Source organism: Callorhinus ursinus, unplaced genomic scaffold (genome assembly GCF_003265705.2).
Source record: "Callorhinus ursinus isolate GAN/ISIS: 27379988/994484 unplaced genomic scaffold, GSC_fseal_2.0 scaffold25, whole genome shotgun sequence".
Classification (NCBI taxonomy): domain Eukaryota; kingdom Metazoa; phylum Chordata; class Mammalia; order Carnivora; family Otariidae; genus Callorhinus; species Callorhinus ursinus.
Genome location: NW_027397087.1, coordinates 28,875,276 through 28,889,828, shown reverse-complemented (window position 1 = coordinate 28,889,828; position 14,553 = coordinate 28,875,276). Strand labels below are relative to the sequence as shown.

Genomic DNA, 14,553 nt, shown 5'->3' with positions numbered 1-14,553 from the left:
AAGTTTTGGAATGCATATTTTATTGGGTACCTTAAGATGCATTCCTAATAGAGAACTTCGGTATATTCACGTGATAGGACATTATATAGTATTCATACAAATGAACTATGGCGACATGCAATAATGTGAGTGAGAATTGGCAGTATTATATTGCTGGAAGAGAGTATGCCCAAAAAATTTACATGAAATGATACTTTTTTATAAAGTCAAAACCTACTAAAACTAAACATTCTTTGTCTTGGGAATGAATACATATAAAATAAAACAATATTTAGCATTAATAAAAGCAAAGGAATGATAAGCCCAGCTTAGGAATGATGACAACCGTAGCTAGGAGGAGATCGGGAGAGATGGGTTGGAGGAGGAACAGAGAGGTAGACATAAGTTACTATCAATTTTCTAGTTCTTGTGTTCCCATTTTTTATAAATAAATACAGAAGCAGGCCATGCATGGACCAATGATGAGAGTATATCATGAGCCAAGGATTATAATTAATCTAATTCATGTACCTGAGATCAATTAAATTAAAAAAGACAAGGCTTGTAAGAACTGAACATTTACACATTTATTTAAAGCTAATATTGGCATGTGACTTGGACAGTTGTTGAGTTCAAACATATTAACGTATTTGTTGTCTAATGTTTTTGTCTATTTAGTCTAGAAAATGCCCACTGGCAAAAACGAATGGTATTATATCTAGCAACTATTGTGACATCACTTGGTAATTTTAAATAGATACCATTTACAGTAAATCTCATATATTCTTGTCTGTGAAACTTTGCTTCCTCTATATAGGAGTTTCACAACCTGCAATAAATATGCATATGACACAGTGAAAGTGTTCCTTATATTAATGAAACCCAAAGGGTGATGTTTGTGTCTCCTTTTTGTGTAAGTTTACTTGCCCTTCTATATGCATTTTTTTTGGTAATGTTTCATTGTAAATATGTAGATCTTTGCTCGATCTTAACTTACTCTTTGCAAAAATAATGTTAGATCAGATGAAGTCCTATTACTATTAGGTCTTACCAGCAGTGTCCCAAATGTCAAGTTCTTTTTTGTTCATAAACGGTGGTCTGGTTTAATACTGCAGAGCATTTTAAGCTAAGCATTTTAAGAGCAGCTTCTGCCTTTCTTTTTCTTGTGGCAGCGTGTTGCTAAAGCGCTTACAGAGACACTGATACATCAAACAGGGCTTTCCCTTTATTTTCTTACATTGCTCTACTTTATGTTTGTTTGTTGTTTTTACCAAAGCATTTTGCTCAGATTCACTTAATGCATGCATGTATTCAAACATGAGTGTCCATTTCTCACCAGTTGGTATGGTAGCAGCACCCAGCCCTCGTCTAGTTTCAGAATGTATGCTCTACTTGGTTGTCATTGATACCTGTTTGTTCTGTTTGTGTGTAGGTCCTTTGCACAGTCAGTTGGAATCCCTCAGTGACTCTTGGGCTCGCCTGAAACATAGCAGAGACTGGTTATGCAACTCCTCTTACTCCTTCGAGTCTGATTTTGATCTGACCAAGTCTTTGGGAGTTCACACTTTAATTGAAAATGTTGTGAGCTTTGTTAGTGGAGACGTGGGGAATGCCCCAGGTTTTAAGGAACCGGAGGAAAATATGTCTACAAGTCCCCAGGCCTCCATCATCGCGATGGAGCAGCAGCAGTTAAGGGCAGAAGTAAGTCTTTGATATTTACTCCTCGTGAGACACTGTGGAAACCCAAATCACCGAATGCACAGTGTAGGAAAAACTTTTCCTTTTCTTCTACTCCTTCTCTCTCTCTTTCTTCCACCTCCATTTTTTGATGTCACTCTCATAACTAAAACAGTGCAATATTTTGTTTGAAGTGGACAAAAGTACATTTTTAATTGCCATCTCTTGGAACAAGATACTTTAATCATAAGTCTTTCCTTGTCTCATAGAAACCAGAGACTGGCTGGTGAGCATACAGATCGGCTTCCTAGAGCCTCCAGTTTTGACCCATTTGTCTCCATTTAAAAAGGGCTAGATTGCAGAAACCTTCATAGAGACATGCCAAAATCCTTACTTTAAAATGATGTTTCAGATAATGTCATTAACAAAATTATGTGAAAAAAAGATCAAGTCGTTGTATTCAGAGTTACCTCTTGGGTTCTTAAAATAGTGTATGAACATAGCTAATCATTGCTTGCTGCTTTTCTACTTGATACTAATGTTTGGGAGACATAAAGTTACTTTTGTAGTTTGTTAGAGCTTTTCTTTATTTTAGCAATGTTTGATAAATAATCTAAACGTGTACTAGGAAATGATGAGTATCTACAATATATTAATATAAAGTTAAGCATCTTTTATTATTATACAGAAATATTTGCCATTAAATTATTTTGAAAAACATAAATAAATAAAAAGGGCTAGATTAGAACACCACAGTAATGATGATAAATGCTAAAATTAGTGAGCAAAACTTCAAGGAGATATAAAATGTCTTCATAGCCTCAAAGTATCTCCCTCAAAATATTTATTAATTATTCTGGTTTTAACATATACAGTGTTTTTTTTTTTTTTTAAAGATTTTATTTATTTATTTGAGAGAGAGCGCACGCACACAAGCACAGGGGAGGGGCAGAGGGAGAGGGAAAAGCAGACTCCCTGGAGCAGGGAGCCAGATGTGGGGCTCTGTCCCAGGACCGAGCCGAAGGCAGACGCTTAACCAAACTGAGCCACCCAGGCGCCTCTGTACGCCAAATTCTTTAATACTCTTCCTTCCAGGAGGTAGAGCTTAATTCCCCCTTTTTTCCGAGTAAGCTGGACTTAGTGGCTTGGGGCTTACAGAGTATAAAAGGGGGGAAAAATGAGTAATTTTACATTGCCGAAACCTGGTGGACATCACCTTAGCCAAGTGATCAAGATTAACATCATCAGTAATAAGTTATGGTGTTATCATACATCTCTGAAAATAATGTGATGAGAAGAGGACTTTATGGTATTTTCCCCCAAATGCATAACTCTAGTCCAATTATGAGAAAACATCAGGCAAACCAAACTGAGGGACATTCTATAATACATGAACAGCTTGGGACGCCTGGGTGGCTCAGTCGTTAAGCGTCTGCCTTTGGCTTAGGTCATGATCCCAGGGTCCTGGGATCGAGCTCCCTATCGGGCTCCCTGCTCAGTGGGAAGCCTGCTTCTCCCTCTCCCACTCCCCCTGCTTGTGATCCCTGTCTTGCTGTGTCTCTCTCTGTCAAATAAATAAATAAAATCTTTTTTAAAAAAAATACATGAACAGTTCTTCCAAAAGAAAAATGGAAACTGTCACAGACTTAAAAAGGAGACTAAGGAAACATGACAGTTAAATGCAACAGGCTGTCTGGGATTGGATCTTGGAACAGAAAAGGGACATTATGGGAAAACTGGTGAAATCCACATAAAATCTATGGCTTAGTTATAGTGTTGTACCAGTGTTCATTTTGTAGTTTTGATAAATGTACCATAGTTACCTAAGATGATAACATTAGCAAAAGGTAGGGGTAGGGCATACAGGAACCATCTGTACCATCTTTCCACTGTTCTGTACAAGTATTAGATGTACAATTATTTCAAAATAAAAAGTTTATTTAAAAAAAGGGTAGGCTGATTGGCCAGAGTGGTGGGTATTGTCTTCCTAGGGAAGGTAGAGCCCGATGTTCAGGAGAATCACAGAGAAACCTTTCAGAAATACTTTTTCTAATTCTTGAATTAAACGGTATTCATTCTATGTAACTTCATTATAAGTGAAGGAAGCAATAATCATAGTACCTTTCAGTTTTGAAACCACATATTTATTCTCATGAGCATCACAATAGCTATGTAAGTTAAAGTACTACAGTATTGGCCTCTTGACACATGAAGAAACTGAGATTCAGGAAGTTAAATGAGTTTCCCAAGGCCACACAGTAGGTGGAAGAGTCTGGCCTTGAAATTAGGTCTCTTTTACTTAAATCTGTTTTCCCCTTTGTCCTGTGTAGCCTCTTTTATACTGAAGTATGCTTATAGAATTTTTAGAAATACTTTGATTTTAAAAAGTCGTAATAATAAAATAAATGTTTAATAGAATAGATGTCTAAGAAATGTCAGAGCTTTCTGTGTGCTAAGTAATATATTATCTGTGTTGGAATTCCTTTGTGTCTCAGTTCAGTGAAGGACTCTAAAATATATTTATTTTACTTTTCTCAAGCTTCGTTTAGAAGCACTTCACCAGATCCTCGTTCTCTTGTCTGGGATGGAGGAAAAAGGTAGCATCTCTCTGGCAGGAAGCAGGTCAAGCTCAGGCTTCCAGTCATCCACACTGCTCACATCTGTGAGGCTGCAGTTTCTAGCAGGGTGTTTTGGTTTAGGCACTGTGGGACATGTAGGAGCCAAAGGAGAGAGTGGCCGATTGCATCACTATCAGGTGGGTGATGGATCTGTTGTGTGAGGATGACACCTTGCAGTACATTTAGATTATAAATAAATAAATATATATACACGTATGTGTGAGTGTGTGTATATATATATATTTTACAAAATCACTTTAATAATGCTAAATGTTCTGGTGTTTAAGATTGAGGTTTAAAAGTATAAAGACTTTTAAATGACTCTTAAAGATATCTCATTGGTTTAGTTTCCTGAGTAATAGTAGTATAGTTGGGATCAGGTGAGCCATTTTTACTGTTATTTTTTTAGATTCTTAGCTGGCTCAGTTTTCTTAACCCTTAGCCAAATTGGATAGAGATAGATCTAATTTGGGTTAGGGATTGGTGTTTGCGAGGATGGATTTCAAGAATTTACATTTGCACTTGATCACTTTACCTAGTTTCTCTGATGGCTTGAAAAAAAATTTTTTAGGTGTTGTCTTTATGTCTTCCATATTTAGAGAAGAAAAATTGCTTTGTGGGAAAGGAGAAAAATTATATAGAATCAAGAATTGTCAAGCATTTAAGTATAAATTTATAAAACTTTTATATATTGAAATATACTGAATAATTAAAAATCACCATAAGGCTTTATCATAGAGTGGGATAAAATGTTATTACTTTTATTTGGGTAGGAGGTGTTATTGTTACTAATAGAAAAAGTAAATGTTTACATATAATTCAGGATGGGATCAGAGCGGCTAAAAGAAATATTCAGATTGAAATCCAGGTGGCCGTGCATAAGATATATCAGCAATTGTCTGCTACCCTAGAGAGAGCTCTTCAAGCAAACAAGCATCACATTGGTGAGTAACTGCCCCTGCAAATACAAGATGCAAGTTACATTTTATGCTAGATACTTTAGGTGTTCTATATCTTGTTTTAACATTAGTAGGTCAGTTTACAGGTGGAGAATAAATATTTGAAAATGTAATAGTGTTCCACATTACTATTTATATTTTGGAATATTATTTATTTTAGTAAATGTTTTGTTGACTTCAAAGAAAATTCTCAATTGTCTTTCTTTTTTCTTTCTTTCCTAGAAGCCCAGCAACGTCTCCTCTTGGTTACAGTTTTTGCCCTGAGTGTTCACTATCAACCAGTGGATGTTTCTTTGGCAATTTCCACTGGTCTGCTAAATGTATTGTCGCAGTTATGTGGCACAGACACCATGCTAGGACAGCCTCTGCAGTTGTTGCCAAAGACAGGTGTTTCCCAGCTTAGCACAGCTTTAAAAGTGGCTAGTACAAGATTGCTCCAGATTCTAGCCATCACTACAGGGTGAGCATTATAGATGTCTTGGAGGAACTATATGGGACCTAGTCTTTTCACATTTTAGTAATTTCCATTTCCCTCTAATCTCCTTTATGTGTTTGAGCACAAACAATTGCCCAGCTGTGTTATTACCACTGTTCTTTTCCTGTTACTTCATGTAGGACTTATGCTGATAAACTGAGCCCCAAAGTAGTTCAGTCCTTGTTGGACCTACTCTGTAGTCAGTTGAAGAATTTGTTATCCCAAGCTGGTGTCCTACTTATGGCCTCTTTTGGAGAAGGGGAAGGAGAAGAGGGTGAAGAAGAAGAAAAAAAAGTTGACTCCAGTGGAGAAACTGAGAAGAAAGACTTCAGAGGTAGCATAAACCCTTTTCTTTGTCATTATTCACAAGCATTTATTGAGTCCTCATTGCGTAAATATCATTAGAATCTAGACTTCTTTCTGTTGTGAGGCGTGAAGGAATTTTTTGAAAGAATTTTTATTTATTCATTTATAAACTCCTTTTCTCTCCAAATATGTATGATTTAGATGAGCTTCTGACTGAACCTCCTCTCCTTAGAGTCAGTTAACCTTGATGCAGTGACCATACTGCTTACTTTCTAGATTCAGCTTCTCATTGGCTGTCCTGGGTCTAGAATCTAGAGGTTCTAGGTGACTGATTCTCCCAGGTTATGTCTTAGCATTTGATCTTGACAGCCCATCTTTAATCATAGTCTTGGCTTAAGTGTTCCCGCAGGACCAAGGGTTTTCATATTTGGGAACTAGGTTAGAATTAGAATAGCTGAACTTCTTGCTAGGTTGTTATGTTTCCTGGTCACCAAAAAACTTACTATATTTAATTGTCATATATTTCGTTGCTATAATATGACCATCTGCTTATAGCTTTAAAAAACTATAGTGAACATTGTATTTCGGTAGAATTTAAACCCTGAACAGCAGAAGTGCTACCTTTGTCTGCTACATAATTAAGGAATAAAAGTTTAAAATTGGTCATTTATTTAAAAAGTTTTTTCAGAACTACCATGTCTTATTACCATAATAAACTCTGGGAGCCCTTAAAATTCTCTCCGTTAAAATCCTTTAATAATGTTAAAATTAGATAAAGTAATATTTAAATAATATTGTGTAGATAGGTGAGTGGATAGAGGAAATACCCTGTGGGTACAAAAATGATAAAACATTGTCTCTGCCCTCAGGAATCTTTAGGGTAATGAGAAAGGCAGACATGCCAACAAATAATTACAGTGTAATACAAGAAGCTCAGAAGAAAGAGCTAAATTTCTTAAGTCAGAATCTAGAGGATGTATGAGTCTGATTAAGGACCAGTTTTTGGTTTCAGAGGCTGAACCTGTGGCAGATTCCTTCTCCCTGTTCATATGGAGAGTATGGTACTTAGACAAAGAGCATGGGCAGACTCACAGGGGGTAAAATAAACACAAGCTTTTAATGCCACCTCCTGTTTTCCTGAGATCCAGTGAGGAATACCAGGTGGTTAAGGTAATAGTTTCTCACTATTCTGTGCTGAATACTGCACATATGGACAGCAAGGAAGACATAATAGAGTTACTTCTCAACCTGTAGGTTCCCAGGAAAACTGGGCCCTTCCATATCCAGTAAAAGAAAGAAACAGTTCTTCCATGAGTGAATCTCGGCAGGTGTAACAGCAGACTGAATCCACATAGGTCATCCTCGAGAGAATGTTGTTGTACTCTCTCTATTCATGGGGATGGCTGGGAGTGAGACTGATTCTGGTCACATGCAGTGGCCAGCTTTTAATAACCCCACAAACTCTCTAAAATACTTACCTGAAAGTAAGGTGTACCTTTCATTTCAAACATAGTATTGTTACTGAAACAAACTGAATCACCAAGGTGTATCAACCAACTTTATATTTAAGGTCTCCAGACTTCAGTTAATTTAATTAATTTAGTGTCTTGTTGCAGAGATACTTGCTGGGAGTGAGGATGGGGGGTAGAATGGAGACCTCATGAGAAAAGAGATTTTCCCAAGGATCTCTGTCCAGAGAGAAGGCCACATAGAAGAGGTAGCTTTTGAACTGGATTTTGAAGGAATGGTTGGAGTGATATGTCGGTACCCAGGGTAGATTAATAATTTTATGTTCTTCAAACTGATATTATAAAAATATTTGCTTATTAGCATTTAAGCAAAGAAGAGTTAGAGTACCATGTAGAGGAAGTGTAGCAAAGGAGTACAGTGGTCTCTAATTGTTGCCGGCGTTCTAGTTCTGTCATAGACATGCACACCCATTTCAGCAGAACAGAAGTCCTCCAGTTATGACGAGATGTCTGTGAAGGTAGATTCCTGGCCATCTAAGTGTGGCCCTTGGTGTGGGGGTCTCCCTCTAAAGTAACTAGTCTGTGTATTCCTTAATTTGACATGCCAGGATCTCCCTGAAAGGAGTGCTGTGTATACATGCCTTCAGATTGTTAGGATTTTGTATGTTTTTGTGCCTCTTAGAGATTGACATTCTGGGCAACTGCCTCACTGGCATTTTGCTGGGCTGAGAGGGTATGAAAGGTGTTGGATGATGATAGAACATGGTGTATTACAGGAAGAGCAGATAGTTCTCTGGCCTCAAAATGCACAGGTCGGGAGGGAAACTATGAGGGGGGACAAGAGAGAGTCTGGTACTGATGCTGGTGGAAAAACTGGGAAGATTGGTTAGGGCACGTTTGTATGAAAGGAGTTAGTGCTCAGGCAGATCAGACTCAGGCCTAGAAGTCTGTTGCCTTGTAGAATCTGAAAGCACAAAGGGATTTTTAGAGATGTGATTCTTAATTTGATTGGGCTGGGGGGTCATGGACTTTTTGAAAATGTGATCCAAGTTGTGAACTCTTTTACTAATCAAATACACAATTTTCATACAATTTTAAGAGGGTTCACAGACAATTTCCGTCAGATTCTATCTGGTAAAACTATAGACTTGAATAGAGAACTGTTGTTTTTCAGAACAGCAGTAAAAAAGAAAATGCACGAAACCAAATACACATACTTTATTCTAGCAACCTCACTATTGTACACAAATGTAAAAAATGTTTTAAGCTTGGCATTATTTTCTGACCTTTCCTCATTCTGTTCTTTAAATTTTAAAAATTTAGCAGCTAATGACAACTTAAATTTTGAATTAAGTTTGGGCATCCTGCATCTAAATGCAAGTTACTTGATAAGACATTTTCCTGTTGATTTTTGGTTGTAATGTGAACTTGTCTCTTCCCTCTTCAGCTGCTCTTAGGAAACAACATGCAGCCGAACTGCATCTGGGGGATTTTTTAGTTTTTCTTCGCAGAGTTGTATCTTCAAAAGCAATTCAATCAAAAATGGCTTCCCCAAAATGGACAGAAGTGCTTCTAAATATAGCATCTCAGAAGTGTTCTTCAGGTATATGACCTTTGCCTTGTGTTAGAGTATTTTTATACATCACACATATTTTATTCAGATAGTGACAGACTTGAACAACATTGGATATTTGACCTTGATTTCAAGACTTTTATTTTCTAAATACTTACTTGATCAAAAGAAAAATCTAATTTCAGAAATAAAAATTGATAGGAATTAATAGAAAGTAGCACCAGACTAGATTATGGATTTAATCTAAAGAACTTGACGCTATTTGGATTATCATAACAAAAATAAGCAGAGAACATAGTGTTTAAAATGATAATTTGGCACAGATTTTGACATCACTTCTTGATTATCAAAGTGCGGATCTCATTTGTCCATTCTCTCATCATAATATGATTTCTGTTGTCTTGATTATAACTTCTGATTCTGTGCTATCTATGAAAGTTGTATGTAATAAGCTCACTTCCCAGTTAGCCTAGAAGCCTGGTCTGCTTGCATGGATTACTGTCCTTTCCTAGTCTTTTTTTTCAATTGTGGTAAAATATACATAAAATTTACAGTGATATAAAATATAAAATAAAATCTACAGTTTTAACTATTTAAGCGTACAATTCAGTGACATTCAGTACATTCGTAGTGTTATTCAGCCATCCCTACTCTCCGTTTCCAGCTTTTTCATCAATCCCCAGTCTTTCTTAAATATGCTAAAACATCATTTAATTTTCTGTGGTACCATGTTATTTTATATGTATGCATTCTCAATATACTTTGCTAGTTTTTCTTAACTAGTATAACTTAAAACAGCTTTTTTTCTCATTTAATAAGGTGAGGCTTATATTGATTAATGTCTTAGAGCATAAAAGAAAAAATCAGATATTCATTTATTTTTAATTGGTTTTGTTGTAGTAGAAGGTATAAAAAAGAGCATCATTATTCTGCCTCTACCTTTGCTTACTTTAGAAAAGTACAGACTGTTTACTTTCCATTAATCCTAGCAATCTCTGGGAGGCAGTCAGGGCATGGATGGAGGAGAAGCCATGAAAGACTGTGATAAGCCTGAGCTTTAGAGATTAACAGATCTATTTAAAATTCTACTTGTGCTGAACTATGGTCACCTTACTTCACTTCTCTCAGCCTCGGTTTCCTCATCAGTAAAACAGGGGTAGGATTTGTGAAGATCAACAGAGTTAATGTGTATGAAATGCATAACATAGTACTTGGCACAGTAGTTACTATAGTGCTATTCCCTTTATATATACATAAAAATCCCCCCCCCGCCCCGCGCACATGGGCGTTCTCTCTCTTTAGTCTCTCTTTTTCTCTTTCTCTAAAATAAATCAATAAATCTTAAAAAAAAGGGGGGGTGCTTGAGTGGCGCAGTCAGTTAAGCATCCCATTCTTGGTTTTGGCTCAGGTCATGATCTCAGGGTTGTGAGATTAACCGCCCCCCCACCCGTTGGGCTCTGCACTCAGTGAGGAGTGTGCTTAAGATTGTGTCTCCGCCTCTCTCTTTGCCCCTCCCCCCATATGCGTGCCCTCTCTCCCTCTCTCTAACAAATCTTATATATACATAAAAACTGAGATATAAATATGAGTATTCATGTACATTGGGTATGGGATGAGTCCAGAATTCTTGTGATAATAGGTTAAAGTGTAGTCCATTCCAACCATAAATGCTTAATGGAGCCTCAGATATTTTTATTCAAGAAGCTCATTTACACTTTGAATGTAAGTCACACTGATAATAAGAAAATGTCTTTTCCCGCCCCCAGGTATTCCTCTAGTTGGTAACCTAAGAACGAGGCTCCTTGCACTTCACGTCCTTGAGGCTGTGCTACCAGCTTGTGAATCTGGTGTAGAAGATGATCAAATGGCTCAGGTTTCTATTCTTTAAAGCTATTAGAAGATATTTTTCACATGTGTAATATAATTCACCCAAAATCTAAATTATAGTCTCTCCAGTGGTAAATGTGTCATTAATTTGGTGGCAAAACTTCTGCCTCTGAGATTGCTTTATTATTTCATTTCCAAGCAAGGAGAAAGAAATTAAGCTTATGGGTGTGAGGAGTAGGGGGATAGTGAATACTTAGAAGGTCAGAAGGAAAGGAAAATCTGTGGAATTTCTTACTAGGTTTGGGCCTCTAGAGAGAGAAATGTGTGTGGTTGCGTGGCCTTATCAGAGGTCCATAAAATGAGGAAACATGGAGGGCCATGGAACCCACTAGAAAGTGGGTGAATGATCCTTCTAAAAAAAGATATTTAACTTACAACCACCCAAAGTAGCTTGTACATTGTTATGATCAAATTTCACATTTGACTTAATATTACAGTCACATGACTTATTTTTTCTAAAATTACTTAAAATTATCTTTTCCAAAATTCATCATTCTTTTTCTTTCAATAAATAGGTTGTTGAACGCCTCTTTTCCCTTCTGTCAGACTGTATGTGGGAGACACCCATTGCTCAGGCCAAACATGCTATTCAGATAAAGGAAAAAGAACAAGAAATAAAGTCACAGGTAAGTGATTCTTCCAAAAAGGTACTTTTAGACAGCACAAATGACTATCCTGTCTCCTGTCTCTGGACTCCTTCTCCTCTGAGGGACTTTGTTCTGTCAGTTATTCCATATTTTTTCTGCACTTTCTTCTTCTCCACTGGTTCCTTTTTCTCAACTTATAAACATCTCTCATTCCTACCCTCCCCAAAATCCTTTTTTTTTACCCAAGAACCTGCCCATGTCTTCTCACTTGTCCTTCATCACTAAGCTTCTCAGAAGAGTAATTTTACACATATTTATAAGCCACTCCTTAGTTCTCATGTTCTCTTCAATTTAATTGTTGCTCTTCCATCAAAACACCAAAATTAAATGACAAAAGTAAGTGCTAATTGCTAAACGTAGGATGCGCTTTTTTGTCTACATCTTACCTGATCTCAGGAAACTCTAGCTTCTGTTGTTTTCAAAATACTGCCTTCTCCTACATCTCCATTCCTCTGCCAATCCTTGGTTCCCTCTAGAGGCATTTCTTCTTTGGTGCCATGTTCTTCCTCCCTCCATCCCAAACTGTTATCCCTCAGAGTTCCAGTCTTACCTTTTCCAGCCGTCTGGAATATACCTGGAACCATTTTCACCTATATGCAATGTCTTCCAAACTTAAATACCAGCCCAGGTGTCTCCCCATCAAACTTTTTTACTTTTTTCCCTGTCCATTTTTTAATTGGTGGCACCACCATTCACATAGCATTCCAAACCTGTGTTCTTGGGAATTCTGATTCCCTAATGTCACCCCATCCATGTAGTCACTAGGCCTCATTGATTTTACTTCCTAAATCGTTCTTAAATCCCTTTATGTAGCTACCTTAATCTTTCTCTTGGTTTTTATGGGTCCACACTTTCTCTGGTTTTCCTTCTATCTCAGTACAATGGCTTCTTCTCATTCTCTTTTATTAGTTCTTCCTCTTCTGTTTAAGTGTTGGAGTATCCCAAGGCTTGGTCCTAAAACCCCTTCTTTTTTCAACCATCATCCCCATTTCTTCATTACTTCTTCAAAGTTCCCTTTCCTGATCCTAAATCTAGAGTTAGTTGTCACATACTCTGTTACATCATTTGCTTTAATTTCGACATAGCACATACCTGATATTTTTTGTTTATGTATCTTCTGTTTCTATCTTCTAAAGTATAAGTTCTAAATAGTTTTAAATATATTATTTAAGTACATATATAATATAAATATATTAGAAACATTTAAAACTGTTTTTATTTTATATAATAAATATATAAAAATGTATTTTTACATTTTATATATATCAACATTTTATTATTTTATATATATAAAAATTCTGTGAGACCAGAGACCTTATTTATCTAACATACTGCTGAATATATAGGACCTGGTATAATGTCTTACACATAGTAGATGCTTAATAAATACTCATTGAGTGAATTAATAAATTGAAGTCCTCACTGTTTTATACCTGAACTCTTGCAGTAGTAATCTTCCGATTGATCTCTCTGCCTTCATCCTGTATACCCCTAGTAAAACAATGTTTATAAAGCATTGATCTAATCTAGAGATCCTCTATATAAATCTGTGTAAGCACTCCCTATTATCTGTAAAGTTCAAACTTTAAATGGCATTCAGGGCCTTCCATGATTTTGTTCCTTCTCTTTCTAGCCTCCTTTTCTACCATTCTCATCCTCCAGACATTCCACACTGCTTGCAATTACTATAAATCACTGAACTCTGTTGTACCTCCATGCCTTGGCACAGTGCTCTACTTACTGCCCTAAATGCCTTTCTCTTCTTTGATCAGCTGCTGAATGCCTTCTTATTATTTAGGACTCAGCTCAGAAGACATCCTCTTTTGAATACTTTCCTTATCCTTCCCAAGCATGTTTAGACACTTACACCTTTATGTTTCTGCTATACTGGTCATGTAACTTCTGTTACTCTCTCACAATATTGGTGTTATGTATTTCTCTGGCCCCTAATTGGACTGTAAGCTTCATGCAGAGGCCATGCTGTATTTATCATTGTGTTCCCATTGCCTGCACAGTATCTGGTACATAGTAGGTATTTAATAAATATTTGTGGACTCTAAACTAAGGAGTCTTAGAATATTTATTAACTGAGATCTGGATTATCCCAAAGTACTGACCCAGCTTCCTATTTGGTAGAAGCAGGGAGAGTTGGAGGAAGAAGATGAGAACCTTCCTATACAGGAAGTATCGTTTGACCCAGAGAAAGCTCAGTGTTGCCTGGTCGAGAATGGACAGATTTTAACTCATGGCAGTGGAGGAAAAGGGTATGGACTGGCATCAACTGGAGTAACTTCTGGGTGCTATCAGTGGAAGGTACGTAGAATTCTAAGTAGTTTCTAGCATTTTGTCTTTTAGTCCTTTTCTCCCCAGGTTCTTACAAAAAAATGTATGAAAGACTTTTAAAAAATCATGTATAGGGGCACTTTGTTGTCTCAGTCGGTAGAGCATGTGCCTCTTGATCTCAGGGTTGTGAGTTCAAGCCCCATGTTGTGTGCGGAGCCTACTTAAAAAAAAATCATCATATGTAAATGTTTTATCTTTATGTAAGATGTTAACATAAATGGCACTGAATGAAGGTATACAAGAAATCTATTATTTTTATAACTCTGTTATAAATTCTTCTCAAGTTATCTCAAAAATTTTTTAAATGAACAGTTTAAAAATGTTGATAATCCCTCTTATGAGGGGTCACAGAGATCATACCCAGCCATGAAAATACAGTAATCTGTGTGATGTTTCTGCCTAGGAAAGCCCATGAGACACTAAGTGCCCCAGATTTTTTGGGTGCTGGTCACATACCCTCTGCCTTGATATACACCAAACTTTTAGATTCCCAGATGGAAAGGAGGTGTTCATGCTAAATGATATTGTACAAAACAGCCCAGGCACAATGAGCCATCCTTATCAGTTAGGGAAAGTTTTTATTGGTGAAGGAAACTGTTTACCAGTCTAGTTCCAAATTT

General features: G+C 36.8%; 1 protein-coding gene across 10 annotated transcripts in view; it reads left to right on the top strand.

Annotated features, from left to right (window-relative positions):
- The window catches only part of HERC1 (HECT and RLD domain containing E3 ubiquitin protein ligase family member 1), a 189,597-nt gene that overhangs the window by 106,474 nt on the left and 68,570 nt on the right, over positions 1-14,553 (top strand). For 8 of the 10 annotated variants that reach the window (XM_073877161.1, XM_073877160.1, XM_073877158.1 and 5 more), the window contains exons 26-34: positions 1,412-1,680; positions 4,196-4,411; positions 5,098-5,218; positions 5,456-5,693; positions 5,849-6,042; positions 8,931-9,086; positions 10,823-10,929; positions 11,459-11,569; positions 13,727-13,903. In XM_073877161.1, coding sequence (XP_073733262.1) covers positions 1,412-1,680; positions 4,196-4,411; positions 5,098-5,218; positions 5,456-5,693; positions 5,849-6,042; positions 8,931-9,086; positions 10,823-10,929; positions 11,459-11,569; positions 13,727-13,903 — 1,589 coding nt within the window. The remainder of the gene's footprint in view (positions 1-1,411; positions 1,681-4,195; positions 4,412-5,097; positions 5,219-5,455; positions 5,694-5,848; positions 6,043-8,930; positions 9,087-10,822; positions 10,930-11,458; positions 11,570-13,726; positions 13,904-14,553) is intronic. The other 2 variants (XM_073877155.1, XM_073877154.1) reach the window with 2 other exon arrangements.